Raw genomic sequence first — 20,728 nt, forward strand, 5'->3', positions numbered from 1 at the left:
GTTTTGTGGAGCAATCTTCTTGAGGAAGGCATCACAAATGTCTTGCACCCATAAGGTTCCTACATCCCATTAAAAGCTAAATTCATTCACCTTAAGGGCAAGTAGTCTTTTTGCTTAGGGCTTGAGGTAATCAAATAAATTGAGTTTATTAGAAAATTCAACATGTCAAAGGTGCTTAAATTTTGAATCCTCTAATGTCTACTTCTATGAAGCCCCTCTACACTCTATAAAAGGAGGCCTAAATCACTCCTCCAAATATATGAACTTCTCATGAAATATTCTTAGAAAAGGCTCTGAAATTTTCGATCCCTTTGAGGAGCAAATGTAGGAATCACAGAGGGATAGGGTTTTGGTTTTATTTTGTTTTTATTTTGGATTGGGATTTCATTGGTGCAGACCTTCTTCTTGCAGACCCTCGGCCTCTTCATCAAGGCATCACTTCCATAACCTCGAACTTGTGTTTTCTCCATAGAAATTTCAGTCTTTTGAAAAGAGTTTCAAAACAAGGTATTAGGGATTCGTTTAAGCAGTTGTTAAGGCTTATTACAAGGACGGTTTTGAAGTTGAGTACCTTGGTATTTATCCTCATACATCAACAAGTAAGCAAGACCATTCAGAATCTCGGCATACATGTTAATCTTCAAGCATCTTTGCAAATTGTTGTAACTTATTGAAGTACATGACCTCAGTCTTCCAACTATAGGGAAGCAAGTGAAGCTAAAAGAACTCGGCCCTCCAACTCGAGGGCAGCAAGTGAAACTACACGATCTCAGACTCCAAAGTCTAAGGTTGGTTGTGTACAAGACCTGCGGTGGGAAGCCTCATTAGGGCACTCCTTTCTGAGGTAAACGAACTCGTTACATAAGGCAGCTAAGTGTAGTCTCTAAAGATCATTACAAGAGCAAGCCTAGAAGGTGAAAGCTCTATGGATATTACAGATCCGAGTATAAGATTCAAAGGAATAAAGCTTTAGGACTAATAAGCCTCTTGGACCTGCTCCAAGAACAGTAAATAACTGCAGCCTATTAAAACTAGATTAAAGAAGGTTGTTTAAGGACTATACCATAGGACTGTTGAAGTGCATTGACTTCGATTAGGGCATCCTTCTGAGCATATCAAGAGGTTTGTCTATGCAGTTCATTTGGAGGAAAGTAGGGTATAAAAATCATATGCACAAAGAGGTGTTGAAAGCGTATTTGAAGCAATGAAGCCCTAAAATAAGAGTTTGAAAAGGTGCCTCATATCTCTGTTAAATTCATCCCTCTAATAGGATATGACCTGCGCAAAAGAAAGGTAAAATATTATGATTTTGTGGTTCAGACTTGTTATGTTTGGTTCAACACCTATCTCAAGCATCAAACGGTGATACTTATACAAGCTTGACACCTCCCTATGAGTCAACATATTGAGGTGACATTATAGCATTCAGTGCTCAAGTATTTTCTGTATTTGTTCTCTCTACCGTAGTGAAGTGAAGTTGATTCTCTGATCATATAAATAAGTATTGCATGCTTTAATCAAACACTACAACAAGCAGTGATGACTTGTGACATCCTTATGACTGCTTGAGGTTAAAATTTGACAGCTCAAGGATGAATTTCTCCTAGAAGAAATCATATCTTTTAGTTATGTTTGAACCACTTATAATAAAAATTCATTTCTAACAATTCTTATATGACTTCCCAAAAATAATAAGTCACATCTCAATTTGGAAGTGACTTTCCAAAAATAGAAAGTCATGTCTAAATGATCAAGAATAATCTCGACATATGGAATCCATTTTAAAATCAAATCAATCATGATTATACAAGTCAAGAATTAATATTTTTGTCCTTACTAGTATTATTATTATTATTATACTGTTATTTATAAAATAGTCTAAAGTCATTCACCTTTAATGGTTTAAAAAAACGAATTCTCTCATGAAATAAGTAAATTAAATTGAGAATCTCTTACTTGGTGTTGGTATTATGATACAGGTGTAACACAAGTGTTGTCCTTGATGGCAACTCTCTCAGATGAAAGATCACAATATAGCAGGTAAACAGCAAGAATGACAAAAGAAAGGTATACGCAGGTTCACCATTGACCAAGCCACGTACACGTGCAGGTTCACTATATACAAAGTCGCATATACACGCAGGTTCACCATATACAAAGGCGCGTATAACGTACACACGCACTTTCACAGAAGGAAAGGCATGTATATGTTGGAAAACTAAGTTTTGGCCCGTGGTATTTGGTCCATGGTATTTTGGTATTGATCCATGGTATTTGGTCCGAGGTATTGACCCCAGGTATTGGGTCCAAGGTATCAGTCCTACATGGTTTTAGACCATGGTATGAAAGAGGCCTGAACCTATATAAGGAGAAGAAGATCATTAGGCCAAAGTGCAAGTGTGCAAGTGATGAATATCTGATGAAGTGTGAGATCTAGTATGTTGGTTATGGATTTGTGATGCCTTGCTTGATCTGAACCAAGGATGCACTTATGCGGTTGATGATGGATCGGGATCATAAGGCTTGGAATGAATTATCATTATGTGGTTTGATCATGGATAGACTAAATCTGAATTATTGACGCGTGTTTTATTGTATAAATGTTATGATCTGGGAATGACTGATGTCTGGAATAGCTGCAAAGTTATGAGTAAATATTTGCAGATCTGTACATGGGTTCACTTTGGTAAAAGCACGTATACACGTTGGTTCAACTCATCAGAGTAGCGTATACAGTATGAAGTATGATATTTGAAGTTGCAGTTGGATCTGGTTGTTGCAAAATTCTGTGATCTGCTCTGTGTTCTGGTGACTATGTTTTGTTGACAGGGTTTCAGTGTTTTAGTGTTTGGTGATTTAGAGATTGATGATGCAGGTGTAGTTGACGCGTGTATTGCAGTGGTGATTAATTTTGTGCTTCAATGTTGTTGATGGGTCCAGTATGAAAATTGGATGAAACATGGCCTTCAGATTATGGTGTTGTGCTTCAGGAGTATCCAGTCTGAAAATTTATGAAACGTGGTCCCTTGAGGAAGAGTGAAGGTTGGAGCCTTCATTAGGTCGGCGCCTACATACTGGTAAACATATCGGCCAGTACAAGATCCAGGGGGTTGGATCTCCCTTCCAGTAGCAGCTAGAAAACGAGTGAAGGTTGGAGCCTTCAGTAGGCCGACACCTACGTACTAGTAAACATATCGGCTAGTACAAGAGCTAGGGGGTTGTAGCTCCCTTCTAGTAGTAGCTAGAGAACGAGAGAAGGTTGTAGCCTTGTGCAGGTGGGTGCCTGCGTACTAGTATGAGTCTGCGCCCATACAAGATTGTAAATAGGTTTTTCTTATATTAAAGGAAGACAGCAGCAGGTGGTTTTTGTCCCGCATTGGGTTTCTACCTTATATCATGGTGTTCATGTGTGTCTCTTATGTGTGATGATCTATTCTATTTTACTGCACCTTTTTACTATTTATATGGTTAATGAAGTTCTGATGCATTAATTAAAGATCAACATATAATGGATTAACTGAATCATAAGTTTACTAGATATACGCTAATTGCATGTACACGCGGGTTCCCTTGACTGAAGTAGCGTATATGAATCTGATTATGGAAATGAAAAAGTTAGTGATTTGTTAATACTGATTCACCCCCACCTCTCAGTATTATTTCCAACACTTGGAAAATTGAACCTCTCTCTTGGAATAAAATAGTAACTCCACACTTAAGAAAATGTAACTCTTCCTCACTAATTCAATGTATGGCAAAAGTGTAACTCCTCCTCATTAAATACACTTATAACTCCCTCATTCAATTAGATTTGTAACTCTCACCAAATACTATCTCATGTCTAAGTGTAACTCTCTCTCTCCTTAATTCGAATTGTAGCTCCTCAAGACATGTGTACCTCTCTCTCTATTCTTGAGATGAGTTGCACTTATCCTCAAGCAACTCCTCCCTCATGGATTTCGATTCTCTTATTATTGACTCAAGGCATGAATTCATTTTGTAACTCATCTCCTTTCTCATCTATCTAAGAAAGAGCAAGTGAGAATTGATGTAGCATGTTCATTGTAAAGAAGGAGAACTAGTGTTGAGTGTGTGCAAGAGAAGTGTGAGAGCAAGTGAAGAGTAAGAGCAAGGGAAGAGCTGGAGCAAGTGTGAAGGACAAGATCTGATCAAGAGGAGGAGATCTTCAAGAAAAGAGCAAGAGCACTTCAGCTACAAGTTGATCAGACATTGGTGACTTGATTCATTCTCTTTCTCTTTCTCTTTGTACTCTGCTGAAAAATTGAAGAAATCTAATAGGAGAATAATCATTTGGGTTTTCCCGTTGTGGGGTTTGCCCTGGTCATTGGACCTAACTCTTAGTGTCTCATATTTTTGCTTGGTTGTTTTCATATGATCCTTAAGTTTATGTTCTATCTACAGTTGTTGATCTGAAAAGTTGTGAAGAAGAAATATGCATTCTCAGTAATTGTAACAACATAGAACATTCAATTTTCTACAAAGTACATTCAGCATTCTGCTGAGTACATTCAGTTCCATTCAGTTATTTGCAAAGCACATTCAGTTTTCTGCAAGTACATTCAGTTTTCTACATAAAATTTTCAAGTTTCTGCAAAGAATTTTTTAAAGTTTTGCATAGAACTTTCAGATTTTAACATGGTATCAGAGCCTTGGTGAAGACAAGTCCAAGAAGACCAGAGATCACCTAAAGAGACCCCACTTACTGCCGAAGTTTCTTTTATTAAGATTACTTCGTCCTACTTCAACGTAAAGGAGAAGTTAAATGATGCTTCAAACTTTAGTCCATGGAAAGCAAGGCTAGATATCACTCTTGAAGAACACGAAGTTTTGGAGTATGTTGAAGGCACAATAGTTGATCCACCAGAGAATTCAAGTGTTGTTATCAAATCCAAACATAAAAAGGGTGAAATCAAAGCTAGGAAAATTATCCTTGATTCTCTTAGTGATCATCTCATTATTTATGTTTCTGGTTTGAAGAAAGCTAAAAAACTGTATGACAAACTAATTAGCATGTTTGTAATTAGTAACTTGAACCATATTATTGCCTTGAAGAATCAACTGAAGGACATGAAAATGAATAGAGGGAAGACAGTTCAAGCATACTCCCTGGGAATGACTAAAATCAGGAATCAACTGTCAACAGTTGGTGAAGTTGTACCTGACAAAGAAATGGTGCTGATTGTGCTTGGAGGCCTTTCTCCTGTTTGGGAGACTTTTATCACCACCATCAACAACATAAACACTATTCCCTTATTTGATGAGCTCCTAGGAAAGTGTATCCAAGAGGAGGCCAGAATGATCTCTAAAGGGAGAATTTCATGTCATGAAGAAGGAGAACCTACTACTTTTACAACCTATGACAAGATAAAGAAAGGTAATAAAAAGAAATATGCTTTCAAATCAAATAAAGGGAATCTAGACACAATGTTGCGAACATCGGCATCGGGATAAAATCGACAAGGGTTCGGAAAACCAAAAAATCGTAAAAATCAAGAAAATATCAGTAAACATCGACAAAATTAAGATACCATAAAAATATTTTTAAAAATCGGCAAACATCGGCCAGGTCAAAAAATCGTGTTTTCGAGATAAAATCGGGATGTTATCAAGATGTTTGCAACATTGTCTAGACATGTCAAAAATTAGATGCTTTAACTGTCAAAACTTAAAAGCATGGTCACTTTGCTCGTGACGAGTTTCATACCCTAGTACATGACAAAATCCAATGGAAACATTGCAATTCCCCCAATCCTGAAATCCTGAAAAAACTGACAAGTTTGCTAGATTTTGAGTGAGATCTAAAATTATAATTTCTCCATACGAAATCCAATGAGGTCGGTACCACTCTCAAACATCCTGAGTCATTTCATGGTAATGTTAAAAATTTAAATAAAAGGATGAAAATGAAACATAACGAAGAATGCCACTTTTACTTTAAGAATTTAACATTACCATGAATTGCATATCAAAACTAGGGCCATAGGCTTGAATATTAGGTTGTCATAGTCAAAAACTCTTGTTTCTTTGAAAAAAATATGTTTGGAACATCTTTGTGAAAAAAATTACGAAAAAGCCAGGGAGCGTGCTTCAAGAGCAAATTTAGGGGAGGCGCTCCCATGCAGCCCTAGTAGCCTGCACAAGGCATTGGAGCAACCATCCAGTAGCAGCAGGTAAACAGGGTGTTGGAGCACTCGTTAGGTTGGACCCTGACTCTAGGGCCTTGGAGTGTCCTTCCGATTGTAGTTGGTAAACAGGGTGTTGGAGCACTCATCAAGTTGGACCCTTACTCTAGAGCCTTGGAGCGTCCTTCTGGTTGTAGCTGGTAAACAGAGCGTTGGAACGTCCTTTTGGTTGTAGCTTGTAACATTCTCACTACAACTTAAATGAATTTTTATGCCCTAACCACAACTTAAATTTTCCAACTACAATTTTAAACAAGAACTCATCAATTTGATACACAGAGACATACTTGGCTTCCAAGTTTGAAGTCGATCCCATGTTGTTGTAGCTTCAATCTTCTCCTATTACCAAATGGCCAAAACCTCCCAGCCAAACTGGGCAAAATCTTTGTACCTAGCTCCAAATTACTTCCAATTTGAAGTAATTTGTCCCCACGTGCCCAAAAGTCCCAAGAACAACTACTCAATTTTCCTTACTGTCTATCATGTTCTTCCTGTTCCCTTCTCTCTATCTCCTCATAAGAATCCCCTTCTATCCTCCTCCATTCTCTTCTAATATCTCCCTTTCACCGCCTTTCATATAAGGGCTTTGAGTCGGTCACAAGTGGAGCGTACTCCTATGTCTAGGGTGCTCCACTTTTTATGTTAGATGCAGTCATATGTTAGGTAGATAGGATTATTCATTTAATACCTATGTAATGACCCACTTCAAATTATCAAGAACATGGAAATATTAGCATGTATACGAGACATGCATATGATAGCTACATATGCATGTATCGCATGCATGGCATTAGTATACGAACTAACTAATTATGGGAAATACCCAAGTATAAGGTAATGAATTAATTATCTAAGTGGTAAGTAGATATGAACGTATTTATGAAACACTTAATTATACCACCATCTTAATATTGCTAGTATATTATTCAAACTAAGTCCCCTGACACGGGGACACGAGACACGACGGACACAGGGATTCGAGTGTCAGAAACAAACATGTTGACCCCCCGAAACAGGACACATTCAAATACATTATATATTATTTGATTAAAATATATATATATATATATATATATATATTAAAAATTAGATATTTCTTACAAAAATTCTCATTCATGATGCAAATAAAATTATGCATACAAATACAATTGCGACATAAATGATAAATCATAATACATATTCAATTCATCAATGATCCAATAGGAAAAAGACAAGATAGTAAGATAAAGATACTGTACTTTTCTCATTAAGTCATCAAAATCAAAATTTGTTACATAGGTAGTGCAATGCCAATGGCAAATAGAAATAGCAAATACAAAACAAGTATACAAGCCTCAAGGCAATAGGTAGCTCATGAGTCATCAATCCTCATCATCAAAATCAGCATCACCATACTCATCATCATGGTCACCACTGCTCTCCTCTGTTGCATCCTCTTCCCCTGTATCCAAAGTCATCTCCTCATCTACTAGTGTGGAGGATGACCCCTCCACAGTATCACCATCATCAAATGTGGTAGGCTCTAGCACTGAATCATTGAGATCCAAGTTGGCCAATGCAAACTCAACACTGTTGTCCAGACCCATATCATCAGGAAAGACATCCCACATCTTTGTCTTTCCCTTCAACCACTCATCCCTCTACCTATAAATAAAACGAAGGTTGGTGTGCACATACACCATTGTCTCTGCCCTGAACTGCTCAAGCCTGCTCTTCTTGACACTATACAAATTCCCATATGTGTTCCAATTCCTCTCGCAACAAGAGGATGAAGTCACCTAAGAGAGGAGCCTCATGGCTAACTGCTGTAGAGGAGGGTTTGTTGCCCCATGATTTTCCAACCAAGAATAGGGTTTCTTAGCCCCCTTGTCTCTAATCAGATCATATCCTGCAAATCGACCAGTGCTAGTAGAAAACTCTGCAAAGGCATCCTCCACCTCATCGAGGGATGCCATATCCTAAAAAACCCGCCTGAATGCATCTTTCCTCCCCTATGAGATTTCACCATCCATGTGAGGAGGGAATCTGTGGGATGGTCCACCATTCAGCCACTCATGGTTGTAGTATTTTGGGTTCAATAAGTGAGCCAAACAGTGTAAAGGTGTGTAATTCTTGTCCCATTTGCTAACAACAATATCATGTATGGTGGTGAAGAACGCCTCTGATGATGTCTCATACTCGGGGCACTCACTCTGTAAAATAATGCTCCTCACAGACTCAATCATGGAATGCCATCCCTCATAAACCTCTCCTAGGATGGGTTGGTCTGTATCTACAAATCAAACAAAGAAATGATAGGTTCCATGATCTGAATAAGTAGATCTACCCTCTCCCACCAAGCATCATCTAACACTGCGTCCTTCACTCCTTTAGAGGCTACTTGATCTGTCTTTTTCCAAAAAGACCAAAACTCTGAAATAACTATGGCCCCAAGAGCAGTCTTGACCTCCCTCAACCTCTTCAACATGATGAATTAAGAGGCAAACCGTGTATCTACAATCTTCAACAATGATAGATTGGTGTACTCCCTGTAGATAGTGAAGGCATTTGTTTGATTTTGTACAAAGTTGTGGATATGTCGTGCATCCTCAATAATGCTTCCAATCCAAAGCACATCAGAAGCAATAGATTTAAGTCCTAAGTTCAATGAATGGACAATGCAAGATGTCCAAAACACTTGTGGATATTTTGCTTCTAGAATCATGCCAGCAGCCTTGCAAACAGGTGCATTATATGTAATGATTTGCACACAAGAATCAAAACCTAAATCTTCAATGACTTAAATAAACAACTCACCCATATATTGTGCATCCGTGTATTGTCCAAGTGCATCCACTGATTTCAAGAAAACTAGACCATTCAAGGAAGACACCATGAAGTTGATGAGTGGGTGTCGTGCTAGATTTGTCCATCCATCAGAAACAATGCTAACCCCAGATGTTGGCCATGCTGATTTAATATGCTCAAGCATTTTTTCCACCTCTTTTTTTGCCTTCGTCAACAATGTAGTTCTAAGCTTCTCTAACCCAAGAGGCACATACCGTGATGGAGCCCCTTGAGTTAGAGCTTGGCACATCTCAATAAATAGAGGTGAGCGTGCAACATTAAAGGATATGAAGTTTTGATAGAAAAAAGGCAATGGTGAGATCAAGTTCTTCCCGTTTCTCTTTCTGAAAAATCTTGTCCATTGGACCAAATGAAATTGTTTTTATTTGTGCTGCTTGTCCACCACCAGAACTCTCAAATGGGAATTTGTTGTTGCTTTTCCTCAAGAATGGAAGGGGGTCATCATTCTTGGTTTTTTTAGATTTTGCAGCCACATTTGCCATACCAACATTGGACTCTCTTTCCATTTCTTTCCTCTTTGGTAAAGGCACCTTTGTACAAGCTACAATTCCACAACTTGGTAAAGCCAACAAATGAGCTTTCACACAGTAATATGTGCTTGTGAAATTAGTGTTGGAATAGTTGCATTTCCAACTCACATTGCCTCCTCCCTTCACCTTGCTACTTGGCCCTTGCTCTTTTGTGACATATTTCCACAATGGATATTTGTTATCTTGAGGAGGATGCCTTCCCTCAACATTTGAAGTTTTTGTTGTAGCACCACTTGCAATAGAGGGAACACTTGCAGCAAACCCTGATGTAATTGGGAGAGGAGGGGCATCTCCAATGAGGACATTCTTCCCCTTCCTTTGCCCCTTCCCTGCTGCCCTTGATTGAGCCATGAATGCTATTAAAAAATAAACAAAAAATGCACAAATTTGTCAAAGAAATGCACAAGAAAACTGCTGTAATAAAAATTCAAAAACAATAGAGAGAAAATGCACTTACCTGTTGCTTGAATCTCCTAGAAAATTAGATTATTAATATAAAGGAACTAAATATAAAATAACTACAAAGAAATTTTGAATAGCTTTTAAATTTAATATTAAAAAGGGAAAATCACTCAAACGTGAAGGAGGTATTAAATGAATAATCTTATCTACCTAACATATGTGAGCACCCGAGACACAGGGGTACGCACCACATGTGACCGACTCAAAGCCCTTATATGAAAAGCGGTGAAAGGGAGATATTAGAAGAGAATGGAGGAGAACAGAAGGGGATTCTTACGGGGAGACAGAGAGAAGGGAATGGGAAGAACGTGACAGACAGTAAGGAAAACTGAGCAGTTGTTTTTGGGACTTTTGGGCACGGGGGAACAAATTACTTCAAATTGGAAGTAATTTGGAGCTGGGTACAAAGATTGTGCCTAGTTTGGCTCGAAGGTTTTGGCCATTTGGTAACTGGAGCAGATTGGAGCTACAACAGCACAAGATCGACCTCAAACTCGGAAGCCAGGTATGTCTCTGTGTATCAAATTGATGAGTTCTTGTTTAAAATTACAATTGGCAGATTTGAATTGTGGTTAGGGCATAGAAATTAATGTAAGTTGTAGTGAGAATGTTACATAGCTGGTAAACAGAGCATAGGAGCGTCCCACGGGTTGGAGCTTGTAAATCTAGGGGTTTTAACCTCCTTCAACTGGAGTTGAAAACTTGATGTAATTATTCTTTTGGAAAACAAATATTAAGAAGTGCTTGGTGGTTTTTGACCCGGAGGGGGTTTTCCATCTAAAAATCTTTGTGTCCGCTATCTTGATTATTGTGCATGTTGAATGGTGTTGTTTACCACTTTTGCTATCTAATACTAATTAATGTTAAATGCTACTGAAGATTGACTAATGCTCTGAAAAGATTAATAAATTGCTAATTGCTAAGAAATATTGATTCACCCCACCGCCCTCTCAGTGTTTCCAACACTGCTCTCCTCAACCATCACTTCTCTACTCTGCACACTTCCTACCTTGCTACTCAAGGTTGTCTCTGTCTCTACCTGGGACTTGTAGAGATTCTTCATTTTCGCACCTATCTGCTTCTTACATCCAAAAGCTAAGTGTTGGAGGTAAGCCTTACCTTTATTGAAGATGACATCATAACCCTTGTCCTCAAGGGTAGTTATCAAAACAAGATTCTGTTTTAATCCCATAACATAGAGGACGTCTCTGAGATGGAGAGGATTACCTAACTCCCCCTGAAAAATGAGAGTAACAACTCCTCTAGCTACATACATGCCATCATCTCCTAGCTCAATCTAAAACTACATGTCCTTCTCCTTCAGGTGGCTAAAATTCTTCTTGTTTTTGTCTATATGCAAGGATGCACCTGAATCAATATACCATACATTGTTGTCTGTTGAGTTTGCCATGCAAGCTAGCAATGATAAATCTTTCTCGAATTAGGCAAAACATGCATCTACCTCCGCTGATGCAACTACATGATCCTTACTGGACTCCTTCTTCCAATTAGGACACTTAGTGGCATGGTGTCCGAACTCATGGCAATGGAAGCACTTCATCTTACTTAGATATTTCTTCTTCTTCTAGCTCTTCTAATTGGACTCAACCTCTCCTTGGCCCTTCTTGCCCTTGGCTTTGCTACCTTTACCTGCCAGGGCAAAGTTCTCCTCGTCCCCTCTCACAGTCGATCTACCATCTCTCGTCCCTCTCCTAATTTCTTCTTGCATGCAATCACTCCATAACCTTTCCCAAAAGGGAACAATTTCTCTCCCACATATTGCATCTTGGAAACCATACCAAGACTTATGGAGTCCCAGAAGCGCAAGACTCACAAGGTATTTTTCTGCGACTCTCTCGCCCACACCACCTAGCTCATCCCAAATGTGAGTGAACTTTGAAAGATATATGATGATGGGCTCTACTTTGCTCATCTGAATACTTCTTAGCTTCTCTTTGAGAGCAAACTTCCTAGCATCGTTGGAACCCTGACACAAATCTAAGATGGCTTTAAACATCTCATATGATGTTTTCTTCTCATGGAGATGAGGAATAATATGGTCTTTGATCCCCTCAAGAATGATCCTCCTTGCCTTGGTGTCAATCTTGTTATGCTAGGCCAACTGTTGGGCATCTGCAGGTGGTACTATTTGTTGCTTCACAAACTCTAGCATCCAATTATCTTCCAACACCACATATATCCGCTCCTTCTATGCACAGAAATTCGAGGCTCCCTCTAAATTGTGATCTGACCTTAGCCCTAGGAATGACATAGTGTTATCCAAGCAATTGCTTTGCTCTACTCTTCAAACTCTAGCACTAGCCTTCCTAACTAATGTGCACTTTAGCCTATTGATCAACTTGGTGTTGTTCTTTATACTAATCTCTGCTCCAATACCATGTTAAATTTCCATGAAACTCTGCAACTACTTAGATGAATCAGAATAACCGAAAACTGAAACTAGTTTACTTTCCAGAGTTTCTTAACAATTCATATGCAATGAAATAAAAACACAGAGACAAAACACATGCACAAATTGACACACTTTTCCCAGGAACCCAACAGGGAAAACCTGTTTGCTTGATGTGGTTGTTTTATTGATTGTCCTTAGAGTATTTGAATCTGTTACAAAGCACTCTATCTCTCTTTGAGATAGCGTTCTGCTTCTCACACAACTCAGCTAATACAATTGATATTGGCCTTCCTTGATCACAACTTGATCTTGACTCTTACACGTAATTGACCTCCGCTGCTTCCTTGACTTGCTCTGCAAACCCTGTTGTCTTGCTTCAATTCTGCTCCTCCTTGGCCTCCTTATCCCTTGCATCGATCTCCTATTTCCTAGAGCACTTCCAGGGCCTATTTATTAGGGCTCTTGAGCTCCTATTTTCTAGGACCCCAGCTCCACTCAACATGTGCACAATCAATTCTCCTAAATCCTAGCGCCCTTGTGCTCCTATTCTTTAGGACACAATTCCTGCGTTCCACAATCAAAGCTCTCTTACACTAGCTCGTGAACTCTGTCTTGTCACAATCCTTTGTGCACAAAACAATGTAATTTACATGTCCCTTCATCCTTCCGTTATAGATTCGATCCATACTAAATTAGGCTAGTTCAAATATAAAACTCGAGCTTTGATAGTGAGTTAACTGAGAGTGTTACTCACTCTCCTTCCAATCATCACTGGAGTTGTTAACTCGTGCTCTCTCCAATCAACACTGGAGATCTAACTTGCTCTTCCTTAAATCAAGACTAAAGACCAAACTTGTTCTAACTGAACTCGATCTGCCAAGCAATCTTGTAGTCAAATTGATGAAGACTTCCACTTCACTGAAGTTCCAAATCTACGCATGAACTCGTGATGATTAATCCCACATACTGGAAAGTACCTCACACAACTGAAGTCTATCCTATGAGCTCCCACTCAAACTGGGAGAAGGACAAGGGAAGGTCTTCATTGCCTAAGGCACAAGCTAAAAGACCTTGCTCGCTACATTTTCAACATTTTTTTAATTTTGAAAAGTTTTCCCTGATATTACTGATAAGTTGTTTCCTGACCTCGGCAATTTATTCATCAATACAATGTTTGCAACATCGAGTGAAAAATGGGTAAATCTGTACCATCATAAATACTACAATACAAGTGTCATGTTTATGTGTTTGAATGCACAATTAAGAATGAAATGTTTTCTCATGTTGACCACATGACAGCAACATTTACAAAGAAAGCTCAAATGAATTTCTAACAATGCAAAGATTCCTTGGGCTCCGTCTGGCATCATGGTGTACTCGGTGACTCCCCTATCCATTTTTTCGGGCTACACCAAACAATTAAAAGATAACTTAAACAAAGGAATAACCATCCATTCAGTTAAGAATATTTAAAGATATTTAATAGGAAAAACAAAATCCCAAAAAACTTCCTTGACTAACCTGCTGCTTTGTAAATTCCTTCGGAGTCTAGTCTTATTGGAGGACCATTTCTTGAAAATGGGATATCTGGTACGATGGGATATGCCCATCGATGAAGTATATCTTTGCTGACAGCATCATAACTTCTAAAATTGTCAATTCGTGCAGCATACTCTGAATGAATCTCGTATGTGAAGATTTTATAACCCATAACCTGGACGCAGAACCAGTCTAAAGTTTAAAAATACATTTAAAGTAAAATTTGCAAAGCCAACAAATGAATTGCATGACTATTGCCAACTCTTGGAAAGTAAAGGGAAGAGGAAGAGAAAAAAAGAATGTTGGAACATGTATTATCTACAGCTACAAATGCTTCTGTGTTGCAAGCAAAATCAGATTTTCTGAGTTTGTGTTCATTTGACCGAGAGAATTTATGTGCTGTGAATTGATCAGTTAGAACAATAGATAGAAAGAGAATATAGACTTGTTCTAAACAAGATTTATGCAGTTAAATTATCAACATATAAAGCTGATAGAATGCAACAAAAGTTTGCTAAGCATTTAAAGGCCATCACTCCATGAAAACTTTGAATATGACAATCAACAAAAGAAAATTAAGGTGATTATACTCTTGGTAAACAGAGAACAAAAGCTACTACACAAATCTGATATAACTTGTCTCAATCAAAAATTAGAAACTGTACCATATAAAAACAAAGATGACCTGAAACTAAAACATGGTTTCCAAATTGAGGCATCAACATAAAAAAATTCATCTCAGGAGAAAAATATTTTAGAGCCAAAAGGAAACTGAAGGTCATGTAGCAAAATTATCAACTAAAAGATGGACTTGTTCTAAATAAGGATTATGTAGTAAAATTATCAATATATAAAGCTGATAGAATGCAACAAAAGATTGCTTAAGCATTTAGAGGCCGTGACTACATGAAAAAATTTAATATGACAATCAACAATAGTAAGTCAAGCTGATTATACTCTTGGTAAAGAAAGAACAAAAGCTACTACACAAATTTGATACAAGTTGTCTCAATCAAAAATTATAAACTGTACAGTATAAAAACCAAGATGACCTGAAACTAAAATGTATTCTAAGTTAAGATATGAACAAAATTTTCCATCTGAGAAGAAAATAATATTTAAAAAAAAGGCAAACTGAAAAGTACAAAGCACAGTCCCCTGAAATCTAAACAGGATACAAAACTGCAGATGAGTAAAACATATTTTATCCTCTGAAAACAGGAATTTCTGTTGAAAACATATTTGGCATCCTTGAAGCAGGAAACCATGTTTTAAGCAACTCCCCAAATTTATTACTTTAGAAATCTTTCATGCCTCACAAAGCTATCTCCATTAATATTTTAGGACAACATAGAATATAGATACTGCTGTCACCTTCGAAGATTGAATTGCTTTTTGTGCATACCAAGTGTATAGTACAGCTCAACAGCCAAAGCATTTGCCAGAAGAGGTTTAGCTTACATACTTCATCACTAAGCAATCCTTTGACAAAGTCACGCCTGAGTTGTTGATAGTCAAAATTATCGGTAAAGAGGAGGAGCACTTCAGGAGAGCAGATATCAATGAAGCAATCCTGAACAATATTGTCAAAAGTTAGAATTCACTGTGACTTTCTCAAATTCTCCCAAATTCTTCCTAACAGCTCACATTTTTTAATGGTATACTTATTATAGCCTATAGGAATTTAACTTTTTAAGGTAACAGAAACAATCTTAATAACAAAATGTCAAAAGCCCAATAAACAACCACATAGAATAACTCATTATAGAAAGCTTGGTGCATCAAGATTCAAAACTATCAAAGATCATTCAACTTAATACATTAGTCAGACATTGAAAGAACTCTTCTGATATACACATATTCATTCCTTGAGAAAGTGAAAAGAGCTAGTGTCCAGTTAAAAAAATTGAAAAACCTTTTCCCTTCCATCAAATGCTAAAGATCTAAAATTTTGGAAGATCTTTCACATGTTGTTCAATGTGTTAACCCCAGAATATATAACAAAATTCTTAATATTCAAAATAAAAATAAAATAAAATAATAAAAGAAAAAACAATTGTCTATACAAGATAAGAATAATTGACATCAGAATACATAAGCAATAATAACATAAAATAAAGCATTTTACCAGAAGCAGTTATACAAAACCAAAATCATCAAATCAATCCAATACAACTTCCAAATCTAGTCACTAAAAGTAATTATAAGTAAATTATTGCATTGAAAATAACTGCACAATCATAGTCCTCCCTGGAATCAAGGAAATTAGAATAGTAAGCTTAAAACAATATTAGAGAAACTACCTGACGATCGTTATACAGCTGGACAGCTGACTTATCTGTGACAATTGATTGATCAAGCATTATGTTCCCTGAACACTGGTGTGTTTTACCATAATCTTTCTTGTCTTCATAATATAATAGTTGTTTGGTTTCTGTATCAACTCCTAACAACAGCTCATCATTTCCAAGCCGATTTTGATGTGTAACAGAAGAAGGCTTTGTGTGCTTAACCACCATGGTCATTACAGAAAGCTTGTCCTTTCTCCTTCTCTCCTTGTGTTCTTGCAGAACTTGTCTCAAAGACATATTACTCACAGTGTCACCGCTAACAAGCACGAAATCACCTCGGATCTTTGACGGAAACATAACACAGAAATCAATGTTTGGTTTTCATAGGAAGCTTTTCAAAATCAACCAAGAATAGATACATCAACCAAATGTAGACAGATACAATTTAAGCCAAGAAACCTCTGAAAGTTATGGAGAACATGGAATGAACAAAGAAAAGGATACTATATATTTAACAAATAGTTGTAAATTGTCGGTTTGCAGGCTATATGCAAAAACTATATGAGCAGGAAAATATAAACAAAAGGAGGAGCTAATCTCAAAAATAAATGGATTAGACCGAGAAAAAAAAAGTTACAACGGATGATAAGATAAAAGGTCCACAAACAATGGGAATATAATTTTATGGGCCAGCAGCAAAACCAAAAATCCATGGACTAGATACAGTAATGTAGAAATTTTAAATTTAGGGTGCAACCACATATCCAAAAGAACACTAAGGTGGAGAGAAAATAAAGATCAATTTTTTTTAATAATATGTATCAAATACATCTGTCACATGCCTTTTGTCATGTCCCATTACAATATATAACACCCCTAAGTGCTTGTGGCGGTTTAAGCACCTATTTGGTCATGTCACTAACATATACAAGTGATCAAAGTATACAAACATTTATGACTCCTAAATATTATTGGAGTCTTAATACTCTAACATACCCCCTCCCCTCTTTTTGGTCGGAATTTTGGAGAGGAGGTGATTTTTTCGAACTGGAGCTCCCGCGCATTCTGAGATCTCGACAGGCCTCTCGCAGGCCCTCCGCCTGGCAGCTCTGCTGCTGGGCCTTTTCCAGCTTCTGCAGGCCCGCCTGGGCTCCATCCTCAGCGCCTCTCTTCGGACCCCGTGGTCTCTTTCGGGCCTCCTGCCCGGCCCCAGCGGTGGGGCCTCCCCTCTGTCTTTCTCCTGTTTTCGCTGCCTTCTGAGAGCCTGGCTCCCCTTCGCTGCCATGCCTGGGACCGACTCCTCCTCGCTTCAAGACAATGAAGATCAGGAAAAACTTTTTGCTTCCCTCATTCCAGAAAACGCCATCTCAAGAATCCGTCCCACTGCATCAAAGTTTGTCAAGAAACTAGCAGACATCCCAGAAGTTTCTCTCCCTCCCAGTCTCCCGAGGAAGGCTGCGATCTCTCTAGCTGAGAGGGGACTTGTTGGCCAGTTCACTGGCCTCTGGCCTTCGCCCAGAGCAGTCCAAAAATGGGTGGAACGTAACTGGAACGCGACCATACAAGGGAAAATCGCTATCAGATTCTGCGGAAGGGGCTTCTATACTTTTCTCTTTGAAACAAAAGAAGACCGGAACCTCATCTTCAGAAATGGCCCCTACTTCATGGATTCGAGAGGTCTCTACCTGAACAGATGGTCCCCTGACTTCGATCCGGAAATGGACATCCCAAACGCTGTTCCGGTTTGGGTTCGCCTGCCTCATCTCCCTTTGCATTGCTGGGGGGACGAATCTGTGAAGGCTATTGGGAACGCTGTTGGAAAATACATTGACAGATGTGAACCAAAGGAAAACATGCATGCTTGTGCAAGGATCTGCGTCGAAGTCGACTTAGGGAAAGGCCTACCGGAAGCTATCAAGATCAAAGTGGATCAATGGACCCATATCCAGCAGCTGGACTACGAGCAACTACCATTCAAATGCAAGGTATGTCACGAATATGGACATTTTGCTAATAGGTGTAGTAAGTTAAAAGCAAATGAACCAAATGAAAATGCTGAAACCTCTGAAGGCTCATGGGAACAAGTAAAAAAGAAGAAATCAAACCCTCCCCAGCAAGGCCCTAGTTCTAAGCCCCTCCCGGAATCCCAAGCTGCCCCTCCCCCCCACCCATCTCGACCCAGCCTCTCCCCTCCTCCTCCAATCCCTTTGAAGCCTTGGCTGATGAAGATCCCTCCTCCCCCCCTCCTTCCCCTCCAGCCACTGCTCTAGCAGTAATCCCCTCCCCCTCGTTGCCCCTCTCCTCCCCACCTCCTACAATAGAACGTATTCTAACAAGAAACAAAATCAAAGAAGCAAATCTCACCTCTGATCCACCGAGGAAAGCCGGTAGGAAGTCAAACAAAGAAATAAGAGATGAAACAGCAGCAAAAGAAATGGCCACGGGAACTCAGCAGCCGATGGACTCATTCTTGGACAAGCAAAAAGGAAGCGGGGAAAAGACAAAGGAGAAGAGCGGGGCTCACCAAAAAATCAGTAAGTAATGATTTTGGTCTCTTGGAATTGTAGGGGGCTGGGCTCCTCTCTAAAAGCAAATGCAGCCCGGGACTTAATCACTCATGAGCAGCCAGACCTTTTCCTAATCCAGGAGACCAAAATGTCCAACCAAGACTTTCAAATTCTCACAAAAAGATATAAAAACTTCGCAGGTACAGCAACAGATTCCGTGGGTGCCTCAGGAGGCATAGGTACTTTATGGAACAAGAGAAAATGGGACCTCATCAGCCAAAATTCATCCAACTGGTGGGTCAGAACCGACCTTAAAAACAAAATTTCAAAAGAAGAATATACAGTCCTCAACATCTACGCCCCGAATCATTTCAGGGATAAGGCATATTGTTGGGACTCCATCAACTCAGAGCTGCAGGTCTCCCAAGACAGGAACATAATTATGGGTGGTGACCTGAACCTAATCAGGAACATCGAGGAAAAAATAGGAGGGAAATTCCTCGCTGATCCTTCAAGAGATTCTCTAGAAGCAATAATAGAAACACACAAACTCATTGATATCCCCCCTAACAATGGCAAATTTACTTGGACCAACAAGAGAGCAGGAATCCACAACATCAAAGAGAGACTGGACAGGATATTAATCCATGAAAGAATTGTTACAGGTTTCTCCTCAGTCAAAAGCAAAATAGTTCATGCCACAGCCTCAGACCATAAGCCTGTGGTTCTGATTCTCGACAACGAAAGAAATCTTGGTCCCCTACCTTTCAAATACAACAAAATTTGGGACACCAAGGAGGGCTTCAGAAACCTCATCAAAGAACACTGGGGTAAGGAAATCATCGGCTCACCCCACTATATTTGGGAATCAAAACTAAAATCCTTAAGAGCTGCGATTAAACAGTGGGCCAAAGAGAACGCAGCAATGGAAAATAAAAAAAGAATCGAGCTACACAGGCAAGTGGAGCAATGGAATCAGGAGAAAGAGGATCATCATATCTCAAAGGAAGAACAATCCCAGGAAAACGAAATGTTCAGGGAACTCTACAGGCAGAACAGAGAGGAGGAAGAAGAGCAGAGACAGAAATCGAGGTGCCTTTGGCTCAGAGCTGGAGACAAAAACACCTCCTTCTTTCACAATAACCTTAAGATCAGAAGAGCTGGAAATCAAATTGATAAAATCACCGCCGATGGGAAAGAACTCAGTGAACAAGAGGAAATCAAAACAGCAGCGTACAGCCACTTCAAATCCCTCTTATCAGCAGACCCCCAGTATAGGGACAGCGCGGATTTCCTTCAACCAGTTGAGCGCAAAATTTCCGAGCATCAAAATAGAGAATTGGAGCAGGATGTTACGGAGGAAGAAATAAGGTTGGCTTTGTTTAGCATGCAGCCGGACAAGGCCCCTGGCCCAGACGGCTTCACTGCTGCCTTTTTCAGGAACCACTGGGACATTATAAAAAAAGACTACGTTAGGATGGTCAAAAATATCTTCAAAAAAAATAAGATGGGAGAGAACACCAAAACCTCCCATCTGGCGCTTATTCCCAAGGATCCCAACCCCCTCTCTTTTGAGCATTTCAGACCTATTTCTCTTTGCAATGTCTCCTACAAAATAGTAACCAAAATCCTGGCAAATAGACTGAAAAAGCTCCTACCTTTCCTTATATCAGAGAACCAAGGAGGATTCGTCCCTAAAAGACAAATAACGGACAATGTCATTCTGATTCAAGAAGCAATTCACAGCAGCATCAATAGAAAGGAAAGAGGTATGATTATAAAATTGGACATGGCAAACGCCTTTGACAGGGTCAACCATCAATTCCTTACAGAGGTCCTCAGGAAGTTTGGAATTTCTAGCAAATTTATAAGCACCATTATGGAGTGCATCTCAAACCCCTGGACAGCCCCTCTAATAAATGGCAGACCCAGTCGC

The 20,728-nt window shown here is 39.0% G+C and overlaps 1 protein-coding gene across 5 annotated transcripts in view; it reads right to left on the reverse strand.

The window, feature by feature from the left end:
- Positions 1-20,728, reverse strand: part of LOC149153887 (uncharacterized) — a 403,197-nt gene that overhangs the window by 323,250 nt on the left and 59,219 nt on the right. For 2 of the 5 annotated variants that reach the window (XM_089438319.1, XM_089438321.1), the window contains 3 exons: positions 16,298-16,627; positions 15,400-15,567; positions 13,977-14,169 (listed from right to left, as the gene is read on the reverse strand). In XM_089438319.1, the coding sequence (XP_089294445.1) occupies positions 13,977-14,169; positions 15,400-15,567; positions 16,298-16,627 (691 nt within the window). The remainder of the gene's footprint in view (positions 1-13,976; positions 14,170-15,399; positions 15,568-16,297; positions 16,628-20,728) is intronic. The other 3 variants (XM_089438320.1, XM_089438322.1, XM_089438323.1) reach the window with 3 other exon arrangements.

The sequence above is a fragment of the Pinus tabuliformis genome, chromosome 9 (genome assembly GCF_031772625.1).
Source record: "Pinus tabuliformis cultivar Carrire ecotype Pingquan chromosome 9, CPIR1, whole genome shotgun sequence".
Lineage (NCBI taxonomy): Eukaryota > Viridiplantae > Streptophyta > Pinopsida > Pinales > Pinaceae > Pinus > Pinus tabuliformis.